The sequence below is a fragment of the Lissotriton vulgaris genome, chromosome 6 (assembly GCF_964263255.1).
Source record: "Lissotriton vulgaris chromosome 6, aLisVul1.2, whole genome shotgun sequence".
Taxonomy (NCBI): Eukaryota; Metazoa; Chordata; class Amphibia; order Caudata; family Salamandridae; genus Lissotriton; species Lissotriton vulgaris.
The window spans coordinates 1,096,835,329-1,096,857,854 of NC_141694.1; the positions used below are offsets into that span (position 1 = coordinate 1,096,835,329).

The following is a 22,526-nucleotide window of genomic DNA, read 5'->3' on the forward strand; positions in this document are numbered from 1 at the left end:
TTCTTTTCTTAAAAAGCGACATTACATTTGACTTGGGAATCAAATCAATCTCAATGTAATGTTTATTTTGATACCTTGAAGTACCAACTTTAGTAGTCCCATTCAGCCATTATCGCAGCTTAGTTGTCAGCATGTAACCCTGTACTCGCTAACGAAGTCAGATTATCAATATATAGCAACTTGACTTAGGACTCGATAGGCCTGCTGTAGGAGTGACTTAAATATATTTAAAAAAGAGGCTTGGGCTTTGCCATTACTTTAAATGGCAAAGTAGAGTTAGCGGTTTAAAACTGCTCAGCCAGTCTGCTTGGCATGCTGGGTGACATGTTTTCACTCTGTCACATCCAAGGTGGGACAACAAGTGCTATAGCAGAGGGGGGATACTCTAACTTACAGAACCTAGGTACCCCATGTACCTTATACTAGGGACTTATAAGTAAGGAAAGTTATACCAATTGGGTATAAGTCAATCAAACACATACCTTTAAGGGTCAGAGCACTGGCACAGAGATCTGATTAGCAGACCTCAGTACACTCTCTGAATCAAGAAACCAGCAGCATCAGTCCAACCTTTGGGGGTGATCATTCAAAAAGAGACAATTCCTTTCATTGTGGCTGTATCCTGTGTAGAATATTGCAGTTTCACTTGGTAATACACATGGATGGTGTAGTCCTAAACTGCAGAGTGTTATGTTATGTTATGTTAAAAGGATTTTTACCGCGCACGGTCACCAGACGGTTTCATGGCACTCATAGACAAAGCAGGGAGGAAAGGCAATGAAGGTTATTCATAGGCTAGCTGGAAAAGATGGGTTTTGAGAAGTTTGCAAAAGCATGTGTAGTCAGAACAGAGTCGTATAGTAGAGGGGAGGGAATTCCAGGTAGAGGGGGCAAGGAAGGAAAAACAGGAGCCACCATGTTTTTTCCGTTATTGTGATGTGGTGGTGTATTTGTAACTGGTAACCAAGTTCATACATAGTTAAAAATACAAATCAGAAACTCTGTACCCATGGGACACTATATACTTTTGAATGCTCGAGTACTTTTTGTCTGAATAAGTGAAAATGTTGTGTCTAATAAATATTTATTTACAAATTACAATAAGAAAGTGTGAAAATCAGAACTAAGAAGAAGATTGCGGATTTCTGTTTACAGTTTCTCATCACAAAACCCACCATAGTAGCAAACTCCAATGATGCTTCCTCTCGCCTTACAGGTTTGGATTGGCTGAAGGTCACAATGATGTATTTGAGCAGAATGGGCATAACATTGTGCTACGAAATGATTTGCCTCGTGAATGCAGAACTGTATCCTACATTTATTAGGTCAGTGTAATTCTAGCTTTTACTGCAAAATGTATTACATTATGTAACAATTTCGATTCATTTTTCTAATGTTTTGAATATGGGTTAATTTGTGCAGGCCCTCAGAGGATCCCCTCAGGGAAATGTCAAAGCATAGATGAGGCACAAAGTTAAACTGACATAAGCACAGATAGGCAAAGCAAGAAACAGTGTAGCTAAAGACTGTAGCCCTGTTGTGAAAGAAAGATGCATTTTTGCATACTCATATCTTTGGCTAAAGTACATGGAGCAAATGGGAATTTGGTGGGCAGATCTAGATTGGGGCAAGTATGGACAACTCTAGCTCTTCAGTTTAGAGAACAGGTAGGGTTGTGACATGATGCATGATGATGGGAACCTCCTCCAAAAATATGCTGAAGGGGCCTCATACGGGATACCGGGAAGAAGCAAGTAAGGTGCCCTGCAGCATTAAACTTTAGGAACATATTCATTTTTAAGACATCTTTCAACAAAAGTGTAAAAGTAAAATCTCTTCAAAATTTTTAAAAACTGTATTAGATTAACATGCTTTTCAACTCAGTACATCAGATTATATCGGCAGTTCCAGATTGTTTAAAAGCAACAATTTTCAAAATGAACATAGAAACAGTCATGGTTCCTCCCAACCAAGCAACAATACACATACTGAACTAAGTGACAAGTCAGTGATCCCGAGGAACCTGCTGGGTGGTCTGGGTTGTTATTATAGATGGACAACATTATAGGTTAATAACTGAAACACACAAGACATTTTATACAACATATATATTCACCACATGTATTTCAAGGTGCAAATGTCAAATGCCAAAATGCAGAAAAAAGTGCAGAAGTGAATTGAGACGGTTGCTTAGGATCACACAATTTGGTCAAGTGGGGAAGCCATGATTTATCCTAGATTTATGGTTTCACATTGTGCAATTCTATTTCGTTCCAGTTCAATAATGAAGTTACTTTCTTGTTACACTTGACTCTCCTAAGGGAGTGATAGCAAGCAGAGAAGGCTTACCCCAAGGTGCACTAGAGTGATTGGGCCTCGGACACAACTTAACAAAAAGCCTCCCTGCCACCTTGCTGGCATCAATGTGGCCCTCGGCACACCACAAGCCTTACTTTGTGGCCCCTGGGAACGTTTTTGTGAGTATCCATGATCTAGACAGAGACCAGTAGTGTTAGTGTTGGTATTATGAGGACTAGAATGCACTCAAGGTAGACCTCAAGTGGCATAGGCCATTTTTAGGTAAACATCAAGGATGGAAAACTTTGGCCCTGATTCTGAGTTGTGCAGGGGTTGGAATTCCGAATTTGGTGGTATTTATTGCACAAAGTAATTACTGGATGAATACAATTTGCACCCTTTGTTAAAAAATGTTGGCAGGTCAAACCTGCTGAACTTTAGCAGGAGAACACAAAAGGGAATTTATCAAGACATGCAGATTTTGGTGTGGTAAGCACCAAAATCTGCATGCAATTTTGCAAAAACATGGACTAGTTGTTAATCATCACATCTGATAAATTCAACCATCCAGGTGTGATAAATAGCACTTACTCGTCAAACCGACTCAGAATCAGGGTCATGCAGCAAGAGAGAAATACTAGTTCCAAGGTGGTACTATGGAGCTGACTTTCTAGAGGAGAATAGAGGAAAAGAACTGAATTTTGAAAATAACTGAATTTAATACAAATGAGAGGTGTGAACAGAACAAGAAAAACTATAGACGAATGAGCAGGAAAGAAGCAATGATTCTGTGATAAAATTCGAAATTGACCCTCAAAGTGTTCAATTGTTCACCGAGCAACTCAACAAGTACGTAAAAAGTACTGCACACATCAAGGCAAAGTTTTGTTTTGGAGCGGTTGGGAATGCATGTGCTTAAAGGTTTAACATGAATTCACATAAAACCCATATAAAGGCAGTTGAGTTGAGTATAACTTTAGCATTCTGTTTTGAAGTACTGATATTTTAGCACCCGACTTCAAATCAACGATTTGTCCAAATACATTTCATAGGTGAGTTTGCATAATTGGGGCCGTGTGAGTCTCAAAGGATGGGGACGTTAGTGCAAATAAAGACAACCTTTACCGAACAATATTTAAAGTCAAAACCACAAAGGTTTTATCAAAATGAGGATTTATTACAGAAGAGAAAAATTAGTTAGTTTACTTATACACATCAGCACCAATCGTGCATAAACATAAAGCCCATTGCCAGAGCTTGTCACACAAGGGAATTAGCTATAATCAAAACATAGTTCAGTGAGGAACTAGCATAAATCTACTCAGTTCGTAGTCAACTGAAAGAGATAAAGAGATAAATTAGCAGTCTACCATGGAAACCGTCAGTTCAAAAGCAAAAGTCTAATTAGAAAGTCAGGTAACAGTCCAATATGGGGGCTGCTCGAAATGAGTGCAAGGAAAGGCTCTCTACAAGCATAAATCAAATATCTTAGAGTCTGCTTTTGTGGAAGTGAAAAAAAGGTCTGGAACGAATCTAAAAAAAAGTCTTGCAATGACTGCGGCACGGTTATGTATTGCATCAGATTGGTTGCAACTGGAGCCTCCAGCATTTGAATTTTGGCGGGCCAAATTGTATAATTTGTTTAATCTGGAATAGAGTCTTTATCCTGTAAAGGGAGCAAGAAAGCGTAAATTGGGTATGCTCATTTGGGGGGTCCTCCATGATCGCATGGAGAAATGATGTTTGATGTTTTTATTTTTTTATGGATCTTGTGCTCTCTCTTTTATTGCAAATGTGGAACAATAAATAAATTTAACATTTTTAAAAAAAAGTCTGGAACAAATACCAAAATTGGCACATTTTATAGTTTCAGAGAAGTGGAAAACAATACCCTGAAGTAGCGTGAAGTGGCATCAGAGTGCGCTACTAACACAGATACGTGACATAAACCACACAATATAGTAGAAATGATGCTACACAAAACAGGCTACTTTAGGACCCACCTAAATTATTAATAAAAAAAATGATCCCCTTTACTTTACGAACAAAGGAAATTATATCGCACTATTAAAGCAAACTAAACAATAAACCATTTTAAAATGCATAGAAATACAGTTCTGGGGGTGGCAGCAACAGCATTAGTTATTGCAACTTACAAGAACATCTTGACATAGCTTTCTCCTAAGTCATATTGATTGATAGACAAGAAGGAACTCTATGTAATGAATCCCATTTCCACCATTTTATGAAAAGGAAAAACAAAGAGGAGGGAAAAACGTGCACATAGGAAACTTGTTTGGACAACTTTAAAAGCCATGTTTTCATCAGTTAACAGTGCAAGCAGGACAAAAGCCCAGTACATTTGTTTTGTAGCTAAGTAAGAATAACTTTATAATACACAACAAATAAACATTATCTTTCTAATGATTAAATCCATGAGACATTTACCAGATAAATCACCACTCAGAGTTATATTTTCCTCCAGCTTTCATTCTAAAATATGTATTATATCATCACTTTTCAGAAACCTCGGGATCATGGTCTGCTCCTCCATGTGTGACCTTGGCGGCACCATCACACCGTTTATTGTGTACAGGTTGTCGGAGATTTGGCATGAGCTGCCCCTTATTGTGTTTGGTAAGTGATCAACTTATCTCACAACAGTTGACACCATCTGAAGCTGGATCCAATGTCAAACTTGTAACACCAGCTCCAAATATGTTTGCTAAATATGTTTGTACATGTTTTTTTCTGAAAGAGGTGACATTAGGACCTCAAATGCACATGATGTGCCCAAATGTTAGAAAATACAGTACTGGGGCAAAATCTTCCTTAGGACGCCTCTGTGGCACTGATGAATGCTAGGCTTGCAAAATAACAAGGCTGCCTGCTCTTGATTCCACCTTCTAGGTATTTCTTCCACCACCCCACACTTCATATCTCTTTATCTCACTGTTGCGCATTCCTTTCTCTTTATCTCACCATTGCCCTATCTTTCTTTTCATCCCCCATTCTCCATTTTCTGCCTTATTCTGTCTTGCTCTGCGTCAAAGTCTGGAAAATAAATTCTAGCCTCCATAAATGAGTGCCAGTGCCCAACACTGGCACAAATTAAGCACTGATGCAAACCACCTTTCCAGGTCTAGATGCACCATGGTGTTGTGTTACCACTTTTCACTAGATGTGAATTGAGATGCTCATGAAATATACTGATCAGGTACTAGATACATGTACCTTAAAATGTGTCTTGCGATCACACTTTTTGACACCCTAATATCCAATTAAACACACTGTGCTCATAGTGTGCACAACTAAAATAGTGCCTATTCTTATTACAGTTATTCGTGGCAGTGCATGTAAGTTCATTATTCAATATTTGCATATATTTTTTTAAATTTCCATTGTTTCAAATGATTGGCAGTCAATTACTCAATGTATTAAATAAAACAAAACTACCATATTTTTCTAATGGACACAGCTCGTTGAAGTGATCTGCAAGAGATCAAATAGCGAATCAATAGAGGAACCAGGACTCACGGCACTCACTCTTGGGTGAGATTCTTTGGCAATAAAAACACATACTTCTTTCAACAGGTAATTTGGGTGGAGACCTCCACGGAACTGGTTAATTGCAGTGCTGGGTTGTTTTCTTTTTTATCCTCTCCATTTTCAGAAAATATACAACTGTGAACTTAACATCTTAATGAATAAAGCATACCCTAATACACATGGTACATTTATATTGATAGTTTATCCATAATTAGTTAACCAAGACACAATGTGATATATTGAATAAAGTACATCCAGCCATATATGACATGCATAGGCATAGGCAATAGGTTTAGCCAATAGGAGATCTTGTTGGCTTGGTTAATGGCTTAAAGTAAAGGGGAAAAAAGCATTATGATGCAACCAGTGTGACTGCCCTATATTGTTTTTTCTTTACTTTAAGCCATGTTGCACAGAAGCTCGGGCTGCTGTGCAACATGGCTTAAAGTACAGAAAAACGTACTACTTTGCTAATGCTTGTTAATACTTCCCTCTAGTCTCACTTGTGCGTTAATGCCAGATTATATTGACAATGGTTGACCTTAGCCTGGAGTTAACTCAAGAAAGCCACACACAGGTGAGAGGCTTTGGTGCTGGCGAACGATGTGTAGAAAGTAAACACTACTTCTTAGAGCTGCCGTTGCCGACTCCAGCACCCTGCGGAAGCACTACATATGCCGGTGCTCCTTCCCTATGTGCACTGTGCAAAAATCCACACTTCTGAATCATTGCTTGGATAATGCTTGGTAATATTGTTAGTAAACGGTACTCCTTGCAGACTTCCTCTCTGCAGTTTAAACCTTCGTACTTTGTTGTAGAATAAGTAACAGGTGTTTTTTTCCCAAAGTAAATAAAAGAATAAATAAAGTAATTTAGGAATTACCATTCTGTATAGTCCTGCATCTAGGAAACAAACGTTTTATATCTGTGTTATGGGCTGATCGCATGAATGAAACCAGATTTACTGTTCTTAGACTTGTTGCACAGCAGCTAGCAGCTGTGCAACATGGGTTAAAGTAAAGGAAGAGTAGCACTCTGATTTGGCCAGAGTTGACAGCGTCATATCGCTTTTTTTGGTTACTTTCAGCCATGTTTCATAGCAGCACGGGCTTCTGTGCAATTTGATTAAAAAAAACACAAAAGGGGGTAAGCCACACGAGGGAAATACAAGGGAGGAGTGAGGGAGCAGCAACACCGGAAGGGGTAGAAAAGCAACACCAGGGAGGTGCAGGGGAAGGGGAGGGAGCAGCAAAAATGGACAATGGGCGGAGCAACAGGAGGGAGGCACAGGTTGGAGGAGGATGGCAGCAACAATAATGGGAGGGGGAGAAAATCAGTACATGGGATTTGCAGGGAAAGGGGAGGAATCATCAATAATGACCAGCAGGAGGAGTGTGTATGCGACAAGCAAAACATGGGAGATTCGTTGAGGAGGGAGTACCAACAAAGGACCGTGGGAGGAGGGTGGGGAAGAAGCAACATGAAGGAGGTGTGGGTGAGCAGTGAGGGAGCAGCAACACAACAGAGAGGTGGTGAGGGGCAAGACCTTGTATGGTGGGTGGAGGGAGGGACTGAAGATGCATGTACTAAGAGTGACGTGGAAGCCAACCAATGGTAAGTAATGCTAAGTAATAAGGTGGCTCTAAGCCTGTTTTATAAGCTTTTCCTTAACAAAAGTTTTCACTGACAGTGCATGCGCACTTTTCAATCGAAACCTAAAAGGGATATTGCAGGTCACAGCAGAGTTCCATGACAATGTAGAGGATCATCGCCGTAGGCTGAGAGTCTCTTTATAAGGTCATGTAACTCTGAGGTGACTTCCAATATCCTTTCAATGTTCAACAGAGGGTATATTATTGCTGCTAATATATAGTCTTACCATGAACCAAAGCTTAAATCCTTGTTTCCTTCCATTTTTTTCGTAATCTTTCATATGAAAGCGTTCGCATGATCGCTGACATGTAGAATAAAAGAGAAATCCGTGGTGTGAAATTAAACACACCATAAACTAGTAAGTAGTTTGTTGTAAAACCATTTTAGAATTAGTTTGATGTAAGATTTAATAAAATGATGTACCTTAGAATGTTTGGAAATATGCAGAGAGATTCTGTATTTCCTGTAATGACCGATAGCATGCAAAAAATAAACATGTTGCTGTAAATCCCAGTTGAGCTGCTAAATAGTTTCATTATTACATGTGACAATAGATGTCACAACTCAAGTGTAATAAAGACAGTAGGGATAGGATTTCATACAGGGATTGCAGGCTGCCATGTATTATAAATATGTAACAGCTATCACTTGACATGGTCCTCCTCTCCAGTATTTACTCTTACATCTGGCCCTGAAAAAAGGGATTGTTTTGATGCCAGGCATTGTCTTTGAAAATCTACCAAAAACATTTTTAACTGAGCTACATTGCCACAGGTCTCATAGAGAGTGCAACAATTTGGGTTATTCTTTTTCATCTGTAGTATCCTCGAACTCACATCAAAAGGGTTTTTTATCACAACATCACTATTGACCTATAGATATATTGTCTCAAGAAATATAGACAAGTAAAATATCTTTAAAACAGAGGTACTGACAGTATACACAGAAGTTGTTTAGGGGTTACCAGGTAAGCAGATGAGACCCCTGGCTTGCCTCAGAGGTGGACAAAGAAGTACCATGCACAGAAGATAAACTGTTCTGATGAACACTGTTTACGTCCTGCAGATCCCACTGGGAGATTACACTTTAAGTTAACAATAAATAAATAGTATATAAAAACTAATTATACAAATAAAAAAATACAATTTTTTTTAAAATAGCCATCTGAACTCCTTTATTATGCTCTTTAATTATTAAAAGAGTTCAGAGATCTGAACTCCTTTAATATGTGATAACACACAGGGTCCTTCAGTCATATCTTGATAAATTCTTCCACACCGACCCCTGTTCATTTTCTGAGATACACACAATGTAACTATTATCATTATAAGAGTGCCATTATGTATCCTTTGTTCTCATCTCCAGTTGTGAGGTCTTTTGTTCCAGTTCAGGATCGTGTTTTTGCATGCATTTACCACACATTCTGCCTCAAAGTCAGTTTTCCACTGTAGCCAGCATAGGTAACAACTTCTGCAAGTCACGCTGCAGTAGCACCATGTCTGCCCCCAGTATTTCTATTTTTGCTTATTCTAATACGCTGAAGTTTGCTCGGTCATTGCGAATATCTCCAAAAGTTGGTAATAGGTGATAGCGATGTTAGCGACTGTTTCCAGTCGCTAACATCTTGGCACGCCCACTTTGCATGTCATTAGTGATAAATTACTCTAACATGCAAAGTGGGGCCCAAGATGGTCACTATCTTATACTAGCTGTCGCTAACTGGTGTTAGCGACAGCTAGGTAATAGGGAGATAATTTTATCTCCGCTTTCTTGGCTTTTAAAGCCAAAAAAGCGGAGATAACCCCCCTTGATAATATGCCCCAGAGTTTTTAGAAGGTTGATAATTACCCTGTGCATTTATCTTTCTAAGAGAACATTTTCTGATAGCTTTAAAATAGCTTAATGGGTATTACACCGCTATTTGTTGAATATTTATCCCAAAATCTGCATCAAAGAGTGAAGTAATCCATAAACACCAGACAGAGTGAGTTAGGAGTTAGATAGGACTTCACACCACGTGACAGTAGGACAGAGGGGCTCTAATGTGCACCTGCCTTAATGAAAGCTGCAAAGCGTTCAGCCTTCACTGGCTGCTCAGCTTGTAGTGCTGAAGATGTTGCGTTATCACAAGCCCTCACAGATACATCAGTGAGTTGAAAATTGAACTTATTGTTCTGGGATAAGGAGTGTGGGTGCAAACCATCGTTGAAACTCAAAATAAGCTTTCATTCGAATTTGCTATTAAAGTGCTATAGCTAGTACGGTCAACCACATGGTCATCCGTAGCTGGACTAAAATAAGTAATGCCTCACTCTCCCAAGGTTCTTTTCCCTACTGTCTAAAAACAGGCTAGGTCATCCCTCTACTTAAAAAACCTACAGAGAATCCTTCAGACCTGAACAACTTTAAGCCTGTAACAAACATTCCCTTATTGGCTAAGCTGTTGGAAAAATGTGCCCAACAACAACTGAAACATCACATCTCGGAATATAAGCTTTTAAATGGCTGCCAGTCAGGGTTCAGACCAGACCACAGCATGGAAATAGCAATTATGCACAAAGCTGATGACACGTTACTTGCTCTAGACCGTTTCAAAACCTTTCTACTAGTCCACCTTGATCCATAATCAGCATTTGACACCGTAAACCATGGCAAATTATTAGACCGATTGGAGAAAGGGATGGGTTTTTCGGGGGCAGTCCTAAAATGGTTTCATTCCTTCTTAAAGAACAGAACGCAAAGGTTCTTGGTGAACCACAAACTATCCCTTCCATCCGAGTCATATTGAAGTCCCTCAAGGCTCAACTCTATCCCCATCCCTATTCAATCTGTACATCGAGCCACTCACAGAAATACGGCAGCAGGCGAATATCTCCTTCCACATGTACTCTGACGACACTCAGCTGTATATGAAGATCACATCGCTTGAAGAGATCAAAATAATGAACCAAGCACTACAAAAGACCGTCCATTGGCTTTTTCTCAATCAACTTAAACTCAACACACATAAAACAGTATTCCTTCTGATCTCCCCTCACCCGTAATCCTCCATGATGATCAAGGAATAGACCAAAATGATCACATCGCTAAATGGTACTCCGATTCTAGTTGACTATTCCAAGTCTCTTGGAATAACGCTGGGTGAGAATTTAAACATGTGAGCACACATCAACATTATGGCAAAAAAACGCCCAATTCCATTTGAGCTATCTCAAAAAATGTAAACCTTTCGTAAATGCTGCCAACCTGAAAACGACTGTCCAAGATTTGGTCCTCTTGAGGATTGAGTATGGTTGCACAACTCTAGCAGGGCTTCCATAGATCTCAACAGCCCCACTGAAAGCCTGCCTCAATGCTGCAATGAGACTTGTAATGGGTACATGAAAATCTGAACACATCACTCCACATCTGAAACCGCACAAATTGCTACCGTACGATGCAAGAATTCAGCTAAAGATGGCGTGTATGACACACACAAAGCTTTACACTACAAAACACCACTTTATCTTTCACAGAAAATCAGGATTTCTGGAGGCATTAGATGATCGAGGGGGGGCGCAGATTTCCTTCTGAAACCAGCAATTTCCCGAAAAAAAAAACTTATGATAGAGCATTTTCAGGAGCGAGACCAAGAATTTGGAATGCACTTCCACCAAATATTAGAAGAATCACCTCGGTCTCGCACTTCCAAAAAGAGGCTATGTCCTTTCTCATGAGTAAATTTCTCCCGTAACTAACTACGGCCCTCTTGTGACTCTTTTGAGACCTGTAAACATCCCTGAATATTCCATTTTCAGATGCGTGAACAGGTGGTGATAAGCAGGATGACTGTAATGTTAATAGTTAAGTAATGGCGATTGGATTGCACAAGTCAGTGTGTTTTCATCAAGTCCCACCCACGGACCTCAATCAGGCTTGCATGGATTCCCAAATCCATACGCTAGATTCAAGTATGATAACTAATGAAGATACGCACGCTTTAGTCAAGGGTGATAGCTAATGTTGATACTTCAATCAAGCAAGTTGATTACTGATATGTGCAGGTAACTGTGCATCCAGTAAGAATCCAGGTTTTCTTTTGAAAGGATATTCATTGTACATTACTTTTTATATGCAAATATGTCATGACATGTATTACTATAACCCTTGGTGCCGCCAAGTTAGACTGAATATGTTATTAACGTAAAATTGTATAATGTGATGGAAACTGTTTGATGCTGAACTGGAAAGCGCTCTGACACCCAGGAATGGGTCACGTTCGCGCTATAGAAAACACAAAAAATAAAAATAGTATATTGCTTAAAACTAGTATAATGCTTAGAAGAAGTAAATGAGAGTGTTAATGCTATAACTTTCATAATAAAATATTTGAGAATGTTTTTATTGTTTACATTACTCTTGAGCTTCCTTTATGCCTTACTGTTTATTTTCATTGTAGTGACAATTTATCTTGTGTGCACTAGATTAGGGTTTCAGTTTTTAATAAAGGCTTTAAAACTTGTAACCTGTCATCTATTGATCTTTGAGTGCTTTATGCATTAATGAAAGAGGATTTGATGTTCTACTAATTTTTCATGTCTCATGGGATTGCACATTGTCTGAAACATATCTTATGCAAACTTTGCTCAGAGGGTTCTCTATGGCTTGCAGTTCTACTGGTTTTCTGATTCAGGTTGGCACATTGACTGTGTCCTTGGCGCTAGGGTCAGAAATCCAACCCTGCCACTCTAGAGAACTTTAAAGACTGTAGCATTTCATATATTAAAGTTGGGGAGCTAGGTGTACAAACTGCCTCAGGCGTCTGCACACCAAAGAGGTTGCAAGGCTGCTGGCTCCTAACCACTCCTGCGATCCAGCAAAGCTCCAGATCCCTCCATCTTTCTTGCCTTGCAGTCGTAGGCAGTGAACTCTCATGGTCTTCACATCAGTAGCAGAGTATCACCATGCTCACAACATCTATGGGACTGGTCCTTCCTCACCATATGTGATGTGCATATAGTTTTGTCATGGATAATCATTTTAAAAGCCTTCAGTAATAAAAGCAACAGTAGCATAAAATCATAGTAGGTCCCATCTGTCCCAAAACATTCTAGCTACCGATTCTGAAACCATATCACTTTCTTGAAAAGAGATCTCAAGGCTAATCCAGAGCAATGCCCACGGCCAAAGGATAAAAAGGAGGCATGGTGCATTTGACTTCCTACCATTCCCTTTCAAGATGAGTTTCCTTCGGTCTACCTCAAGTGAGTATCTTGTCATACACTAATCGCTGCTTCTGAATCTGCACGTCTGTGGACAGATTCTGAGCCTCTTGACAACCACATTGATGCCCTTAACATTCTGCAAAATATTCTGCCATGTCCTAATGGAAATATTTACAAAAAGGGGTGGTGAGGGACAGAGTCTCTGAATTAAGCAGAATGGATCAAGCCCTGATCTTTGGACTGGGTAAGAGGGGTCTGTTTAACTCAGACACTCTGTTCATCACCACCCCCTTTTCTAAATCGTTTTTGGCCACTATAGGTGTGGCAGGGTATACTCAGACATGAGTCCCTTTCTCACTGCTCCATCAGGATTCAAGCAAGCCGGGCCGAAGAAGGCTGAAATGCCAGAAACCGGTCCCCGGTAGCTTGTCTCCTTTCTGGTGAAGAATTGGCTTGGTAGTTTAGTCTGCCCTGTTCCCATGATGCACTGGGCCAGGGACAGACTGATTTGCATATAGCCAGGTTCTGAGCTGGGATGGGGCAGTGAGATAAATAACGGTGATGGATCAAGCCCTGATCTTTGGACTGGGTAAGAGGGGTCTGTTTAACTCAGACACTCTGTTCATCACCACCCCCTTTTCTAAATCATGTCCTAATGGAAGCATCACCGTGTAATGATCACCCAAATTGAATTGTACTCCATTCATGTTGTGACGACTGTGGGTCTTTATAAGACATTTGTTTGGAGTACTGGGGCAATCAGGGGTTACTGGGCCTTAGTCGGTTTGAGTGTGTTTGCTTACTGCTGTTTTTGAGTATCAAAGAAACAGTGTATTGCAGTTGAAGGACCAAGTACTCTTTCTTACCACTTGAATCTCTTGTGGTTGCGGACTGAGAAGATAAGGCTTACTCCAAGAGGTAGAGGGGTTTAGATGCTCAGAATGCAGTGTAACTCAATCACTAATGCTTAATAATCTAAATGCCTAGACAGAACTTATTTTAAGAGAAGAACGAGTGGTAGGGCATGACAAAACAAAGGATGCCACTAAAGGACTTCAAAAGAAAAAAAACACTTTTTAACTCTGCTATTTGCTTTGCTGAAGAAGAGAAATTATTTTATACTTTTAGGATAAATGATTCTACCTCCATAGAAAGTCATTTACTGGCTCATTTAGCACAATTATGTAGACAGTACAGTTTGCAGGAAGAATATAATTTGCTCCATTCGAAATCTAAAATACAGAATGATGTCACTCATAATTCACACTAGCATTGTTTCCAATGTATGCAGCTAAACATTCCAATTTCAACCAATGATCTGTTAATATGGTTGTGATCTGCTGTGGAATTGCAGTAGATGTCTCATCTGCATCGTCATTGAAATCCAACAAAGTGTATGTCGCCCGAGCAATGAAATCGAAGAGCCCCAACAAAAGTAGATATAGTTTAATGTTTCCTTTGTTTGACCCATTGCTGCAAACTGGGAAATATCAGTGTTGTAAGTCTTCATGTGTTTGCTGCAAGGATAGCGGTGCAGGCAGATGTTTGTGATGCTGGATGCCCTTGTACAGCTTTCACTGCACTGGATGAGTCAGGATAAATGTGTTTGAACAGCTTGAACTCACAGTCCAGAAAGCCGCAGGAAATGTGATGCTTGACAGCATGGTACACTTGGGTCACCTCTGCACCTGTGGCCTAAAAGGAAAAAGAAAATACACATGTATAAGCAGCATGCAGAGAAAGACTCCAGTGGAGAACCAAATATTTAACAGCATGTCTCTTGATGTTGCAAATTTAAATGAAAGTAAAATGTCAAGTGCCAACCCAAAGGCAGTTAGAACGTGCTATTGATATGAACAGAGGGAGAAAAGGTTGTTAAAAGCAGCTTGACTTAGTAATTCATTGCTGCACATTAAAGTACCTCTTGCACAATCTATATTGGAGCCTTTAAAATGGTGCTACCAAATTAAAAAGAGTGCACATGCATTACACGTAAATCAGAATAGCTAGTGCTACTACTGCATTCCAAAACACATTAATATGAAGCAAGTCATGGTTTGCTTTGGCTGCTTCTAGCTAGTAGTTTGGCTGCAGGTATGCTGAAATTGTAACCAATCCTTGCCCTGTTGGACTATTTTTTCCTATTTTAATATCCTGCTCTCCTGTGTGGGTAATGGACAAGTCTTTATTTCAGATGCTAAACTATGCCTTGTCATGTCCTCTGACTACTTCCGTATGTTGGGGTGTGTAAGCTCCCATCCTGGTCTGTACCTTACAAACATTTTTTTTTCTTTGGTGGCTCCGGCAATAAGTCTGCCTGCAAGGTAGATGTTTCATCCTAGTATGACATGTCATCATTGACTGCCGCAAATCTGATGTGAATACAGCCTCTGTTGCACCTTCTCCGAGCTCATAATCAGATATTGTGTTTTTTCCCAGCAAAGTAGCCTGTAAAATACCCAACAATCTTGCGAAGTAGATTAATTCTGTATTTAATCAATCAATAATATTTCTCATGTCTCCTTTCCTCTCTTGCTCAGCGAGGTGGCTCCCAAACCACTGCATTCTCATGATCGCAAACTTACACACCAGAGTGGAATTAAAGGACTTTTATACAGGCCGATCCATGATAAGGCCTGGCTGTACTTCACACCTGACTTATTCTCCCTCCAGTCCTGCCTACATAGGCAGCTCCCAATAACTCTAACAGAAGAACCAAAGCAGAGGGACAAAGAAAGCCATGGTCCAAGTAGCAAGTGAGTGTGTGTATGCCATTGTGGTGGCAAAGAGGTTTGGCTGGGGTGCCTGCAGGGGGAGGGGTTGTGGTGGATAACAGTTTGCTGTATAAGGAACCACCCGAGGACAGAAGAGCATGGTGGGACCCCATGTGATAAATTAAGGGGATAATCAGCTTTCAGGCTGTGCAAGCAGCAAGTAAAGAAAACCAAATACTGACTCCAATACAGGAAGTACATAATCACTAAGAATGAACACACACACATAACTCATTCAATCTCAGCAGTCCTGCAAAGTGAATTACACTCAACCAGTTACCTAAATGATCCTGCAACCTAGAGGTGGCTGCACAGTGTTGTGGGTATCTGCCTGTGGGCATGCACCAGAAGCTAAGCATGTGCACAGGGGTTTTCTATCTGGTATCATACCAGGAGCGGAGGCTCAGGTTGCTTGCACAGATTTCTGTGCTTAACGGGAAGTCCTTCAGGACCCCCCATGACTGTGGGTTTTGAGTTGTATTGTTGCCCAGTTTGCACAGTGAAGGGAGTTCGCTATTTAATGCAGTTAAAATATAAACCTGTCTTGGTGCTATTGAGAATTGTGTGAAGAACACTGGGGCATATTACCAAGCAATAGCGATAATTATCGCTATTGCTTGGTTATCGTGAAAAAATTATCGCCGAGCTGCGGCGATTTTTATAGCAGATAAACCTGGGCCGCAATGCATGAATATCGCTGAAAAGTCAGCGATATTCATGCATTAGCGAGCTAATGCTCTGAGCCATGTTATCCACCTACCATTGGATAACATGGCTAAGAACTGCTCAGGGCAGGTGTTAGCTTTTGGAGATATTCGTGCTTAGCACGAATATCTCCAAAAGTTGGTAATAGGAGATAGCGATGTTAGCGACTGTTTCCAGTTGCTAACATCTTGGCATGCCCACTTTGCATGTCATTAGTGATAAATATCACTGACATGCAAAGTGGGGCCCAAGATGGTCGCTATCTCCTACTAGCTGTCGATAACTGGTGTTAGCGACAGTTAAGTAATAGGGAGATAATTTTATCTCCGCTTTCTTGGCTTTTAAAGCCAAAAAAGCAGAGATAAACCCCCTTGATAATATGCCCCAATGTCCACAGTTAGGTAGAAGATTTAGCTGGTTCGTGAGTGATGATTTAAACATTTTTGCAAAGTTTTTTTTTATTCATTGTTGTATGGTGCTCTGTGTGCAATCAAATCAAGGAGAAAGCACAAAGTGTACTGTACTGATAACAGGAAGATGCCTCCTCATACTTCCCTGGAAACCCACTGATGTCCAGAGACGTGTTCCTTTACGTTGGTTCTGGAACGTTTGTCTATCAAGGAATATATGTCCAACCTCAATGCTCACACTGAAGTACAGATTCTTGCAATGTTATTAATTACATTTCCAAGAATCTGCTACAACCTGCCCAAACTAACTGACAACAAAGAATACAATTGCTTCTACATTCCTTGGAATATCTAAATAAATACAACGCAGTGCATGCATAAAGGCAATCATTCGCCATCCTAATGGCTTCTTTGGGGTTCACGCATTGGGTTTAGCTGGAATGTGTGCATCTTTAAAAATTAGGCAGTGTAGGAAATTCCTGGGTTTGATCATTCATGTGGCTTCCTTGCAGATTACCTGCTCAAGAAGTTTTTAAGCTAATTTCAACATTAAAAAATGTAGGGGTTTATTCACACACTGCATTTTACAGTATTCCTAATAGGACTACAGAAAACAATTCACTAACATGCTTACGGAGATTAATGCCTTAGCCTCTCCTATCTTTTCTATGCAGAGAATACTGTATAAGTAGATCTACATTTTAGTAGGAAATGTACGAGGGGCAGCAGAGAGGGGCTTGAAAATGGGGAATATTTGCACCTAAATGGAAGTTGTTTAAGGACAGACATGCAAAAACAATACAGCCTTCCACACAAGAGTTTGCTATTCACTAAGTGAACTTCTAAAGTTACTGTAATCGAAAGGCACCAAAACTGTCATGAACATACTACAGCCTAGCCTTGGAGTAAGTCCAGAACCACACATAGTTACTCACTTGTACTGCTACACTCTCCCTTATATTCAATTCAATTCAAAAATCTTTATTCGATTGTAGGTTTTACAATCATAAAAGTACAATTTTTAAGCACACATTTAAAAACATTACAAACAATTCATTTCAAATGGCAAATAATGACAGAGTATACAGTGCGAGGAGAACGGCGATACATCAGACGGTATGAGCATGGGCAATATGTGGTTAAAAATATAAATAACTGTGTTCTTAAAAAGCACCTAAAATCTTTGCAGCGTGATTAGCCGTCCATGCTTTTCCTAAAACAGATGGCTTTTTTAAAAAAGTTACATACAAATAAAGTGCAATCGCTATTCAGTAGTTGTAAGTAATAAAGTGCGGGTTTAATTTGTGCAAAACTCAATTTTTTAAGGCACGGTTTAAGATATAATTTCCGTGGAGTGGAATAATAGGGGCAGATAAAAAGGAAGAGTGCCAGATCTTGAGGAGACTTTCCGTCGCAGCCACAAGCTGGCAACACTTCGCCCCGTTGAGCCCCACTTGGAACTGCCAGTAGAAGATGAAAGAGATCAAAACGGAACCTTATTAACAGAAACCGTTCATAGCTAGACATAGGCCATGTCAGGTAAGGTTCCATTTGTGAACATGTTTTTAATAATAGGTGTTTCCTAACACTGACCTTCTGTATCTCGACCTCTTCTCTGTCAGTACATCTTAACAGTAGTATAGCATTCTTAACTGAAATCACATCAGATTTTGTAATTGAGTTTGGGGCATGGAACAGATCCTGTCGATCAATTGCCGTTAGACTGTCCTTTATGTACTTCACCCATGGTACTTTAAACCTCCCATCTAGCTGTAAGGCTTCTTTCAATAGGGCATGTGTTAATGGTATGTCGTTATTCAGCCAGCAGTTCAACCAGCATATGACAGGGCTTACTGCTATTATATCGCCTAAATAGGGGATCCCCAGCTCCTCGTGTACAGAGTAGTTCCCAATACCCCTAGGCAGTCTCAGAGTCTTTTTTAGGAAGTTATTTTCTGCAACCTCTAGGTCTTTAATCTTACGATAGCCCCAGAGCTCACTCCCATAGCAGGCGACAGCAACGCTTTTTGCCTGGTACAGTTTAAGCAATGCGGCCGTCGGGCAATTGCCGATTTTTTTTGCAAAGCCAAGAATGGCCGCATTGACCCTTGTTGTTTCTCCCTTCTTCTTAGAGACTGCTGGGCCCCATGATAACTTGTGATATAGCAGGACCCCGAGGTATGAGAAGGAGTCGGTTGATGGGATTTTCTCCCCATTTATGCTGAAGTAGTCAGTTTTCCGGACACCCTTGCCTGCTTTCATAACGTAGGACTTGGAGTTATTTATGCTTAAGCCACGTGACTCCATAAATTCATAGAAGGAGTTTAATAATTTCTGGAGACCGATTGCTGTTCTAGATATAAGAACAGCATCGTCGGCATAAAGTAATACAGGTACCCCTTTGCGCTCAACTAAGGGATAATCTGCTTCTACGTTTAAAAGAAATTCCTCCAGTTCATTAATGTACAGGTTAAATAGGAATGGGGCCAAAATGCAGCCTTGTCGAACACCCCGGTTTATTTTAAATTCGTCCGTTACATTAAGATCTTGAGAGTAACGGACGTTCGCTCTTGTATCTGTATGCAGATCGGCAAGGAAGTTGACAAGGTTCCTCTCTACACCCATTCGCAGCAGAGTAGCCCATAGTAAGCTTCTGTCTACACAGTCGAAAGCGGACGACAAGTCCATAAATGCCATGTAGACAGTGCCTTGTCTCGCCAGTGTATATTTGCTTAGAATAAGGTATAGGTTCAGGCACTGCGTAATGGTCGAATGGCCTGGTCTGAACCCGTATTGTATAGGTGAAAGGATGTTATTATCTTTAGCCCATGTAGATAACCTATTAAGAATTACACCCCCCACCACTTTAACTACTGAATTTATTAAGGAGATTGGCCTGTAACATAGCGGGCTGCTGCGGTCGCCCTTCTTAAAAACGGGGACTATAGTCGAGAGACCCCATATTCTTGGGCATCCAGTTATCACCGCTGCGTTTATTACAGCCGTGAGAACTGGAGCCCAAAAAGGGATACTAGACTTAAACAGGTCCGGCGGCAGTCCATCCGGGCCCGGGGCCTTGTTGCTAGTTAGACCCTGTATTCCCCTAACAGTCTCTTGTACTGTGAAACACAATGGAGTCGCAGTTGGAGTTAAAAAATCATAGTCTTCCCAGTGCTCATTACTCTTGAAAATTGTGCTCTCCCTTATATAAAAGTGGAAGTAACAGTGGAGCCTGTGACTTAAAATAACATCCATAGAAAATAATGTAAAACTATATCAAGTTGTTTAAACCTTTAAAATGAATATATCTATTTTGTTGAATTAGAAATAAACACATATAATAAAACATATGTCAATAATAAATAATTATGTAATTTAAATGGCAACAATACAGTCTTTTTACATATAAAATGTATATTTAAATTTAAAACTTTTGTTAAATAATTATTGTAACCTTTGCATACCTTTGTGTAACTCTTAACACATATTAGATAAAAACAAAATGTTTACTATAGGTGAGATTTATTCTTTAAAGATATTGTATTTAAATTAAATAACTATATGTTTTAATAATTACTTATGTAATGTATATTTAAATTAATGTGCTATTACATTTATTTTATTAATTATACATGTAAACTAAACATTCTAACTTATTTTACATTAATATTTTATTTAAAAAAAAAATTCGTTTTCAAATTTTTCCTATATCTTACCATAGAGTTATCTCTGCCAATGGCTAACTTTACACTCATAAATCCTGTTCCAGGAGGCTTCACCAGGAGGTGGAGACAGCTATGTCTACTCCTAGGAAAGCATCTACAATCTGAAATGGTGAAATCAGCCCTTTTGGTATACATTTCTCATTGAGCTGCATCTTTGCCTAGCGCATGTTGCTGTATAGATTAATGGACCTTCTTTGAATATCCCCCCTTTTAGTGCACAGGTATGTAGCATACAGCGGCCCCATAGCTAAGCTGGTTAGTTCTTATTGTAATTATAATTTGCTCATCTATGTCTCACACACCCTCACTCCTCACACTCCAGGAAACTTAGTCCCATAACATGACCTGGGTGGTCATCACGCCTGACCCGAAAACACTTCTGATATAAGCTAAAAGCTAAAAAAAAAGAACTCTCAACCACACACCCCACATAAAGTAGAGTGCTATCTATGTGGGTAAATCATTCGGCGCCCCACATTAGTCAAGTAAGCTCTAAAAAATGCTACAATCCAATACAATAGCAAAAAAGTGTGAAGTTACTCCTAGGTTCAGGAGTAAATTTACATGTAAAGAAGTTTTCTGAGAGAGTCTATGGTCCAATAAATATTTGGAATCAATGTTATTTATCCTAATTCATTAAAAATTGCACTGGGCATAGCGAAGGGACGGAGCAAGCAGAAGAAAGCAGAATTAGAGGGGCACTGGAAAGAGATTCTGCCAGTGGCATAGCTACCCCTTTGGCTGCCTGTGGCAGTCTCAGAATAAAGAGTGGGAGGGGGGTGCTGACAAGATCTCTGCTTTGTTTGCCACCCTGTGGTGGCCGATTCAAGGCTGCCTGCCCAAGACTGCAGGTGAAAGAACGGGGGCAGGCTGCCACCCCCAAACCTTGTGCTGCCACCTCCAAACAACATGCTTCCCAGGGCGTGACCGCCCTGCACCCTCCTTGCTACGCTACTGGGATCTGCAGATCTGATACACAGCTGTGCTGTCTAGGCTAGAGAGTCTTCTTTCACCCTCCCTCTTTTAACTTTAATCTTATTTGTATGTATATTAGGTGTGACATGACATCATGCAAAACACAGTCTATGGATATAGTGCACCACATGTGAAATACTTCTTTTTATACATTAAACAATTGCATATAGCAAAAGCCCGGTATAATATTTCAGGTGCTAAAGGAAACTGGAACATCCTAGACATCATGGGTCCATTTGCCTTCTTCAAAGAGGATGCCATCTGACTATGCTGAACTGTCATGTAAATAGGAGCCAGACTTCAAAGGGGAGTCATTAATTGAGATTTGGGAAGGAGAGGATTTCCAAAAAGCAAAGAGAAAGAGGCCTCCCTCCAGTCCTTCAATTCCTTTTCTTGCAACCACCAAATACTCCACCCACCTGGCTATTGCAGATGCAACGAGTTACCACTTGTGGTGATTTTTGTCCTGTATTTGTCAACAGTGCAAGGAAGCTACCCAGACTCTTAGATGTGATGAATGTAGGAGCTTTATTCAACGGCCCTCATTCGCTAGCAGCCTAGCCCATGTCACTATAGAACCTCCAGAGCCAGAGAGGCTTATACATTCCACAACAGAGAACTACATCTCTACATTCCTAGACTCCAGAGCTTTTTATTAGTGTTTGTATGCAGACAATAGAGCAGGTTCTCAGGCCAAAGAAAGTGAGTGTAGGGCAAATGGCAAGGTTTAGAGACAGAGGGCCATATGTATCATCATGACCATTTGCGATTTCTAAATAGCGATTTTTAAGGAATCGCTATTTAGAAATCGCAAAATGGTATGTATGTAGGAAATCGCTTCTTTTTAGCGATTCCTTAACATTCCTAAATTGCGATTAGCAAATTGCTTATCGCAAATTTACCATTCATTTCTATGGGCCAGGAGGCCCATAGGAATGAAGGGGAAATTTGCGATTAGCAATTTGCCAATCGCAATTTAGGAATATTTTCAAGGGTGCAGGGGTGTCACAAGAACACCCTGCTGCACCCCTGAAAATGACATGTGTGGGCATATGGCGCACACACATGCCCTAAGGGCATGTATGAGCGTCATATGGCACCTTTGGATTTTAAATAAATTACATTTTTTTTAAAATTCGCAACTTACCACCAACTAGAAGTTGGTGGTAATTTGCGAATCCTTATGGGCATTTTTGCATTAATTTTCCTTTGATACGTTGCATTTAAGGAATC

At 40.1% G+C, this 22,526-nt stretch overlaps 1 protein-coding gene across 2 annotated transcripts in view; it reads left to right on the plus strand.

Annotated features, from left to right (window-relative positions):
- Positions 1-22,526, plus strand: part of LOC147708470 (solute carrier family 22 member 2-like) — a 545,897-nt gene that overhangs the window by 448,704 nt on the left and 74,667 nt on the right. For both annotated transcript variants that reach the window (XM_086927158.1, XM_086927159.1), the window contains exons 8-9: positions 1,217-1,325; positions 4,823-4,935. In XM_086927158.1, the coding sequence (XP_086783284.1) occupies positions 1,217-1,325; positions 4,823-4,935 (222 nt within the window). The remainder of the gene's footprint in view (positions 1-1,216; positions 1,326-4,822; positions 4,936-22,526) is intronic.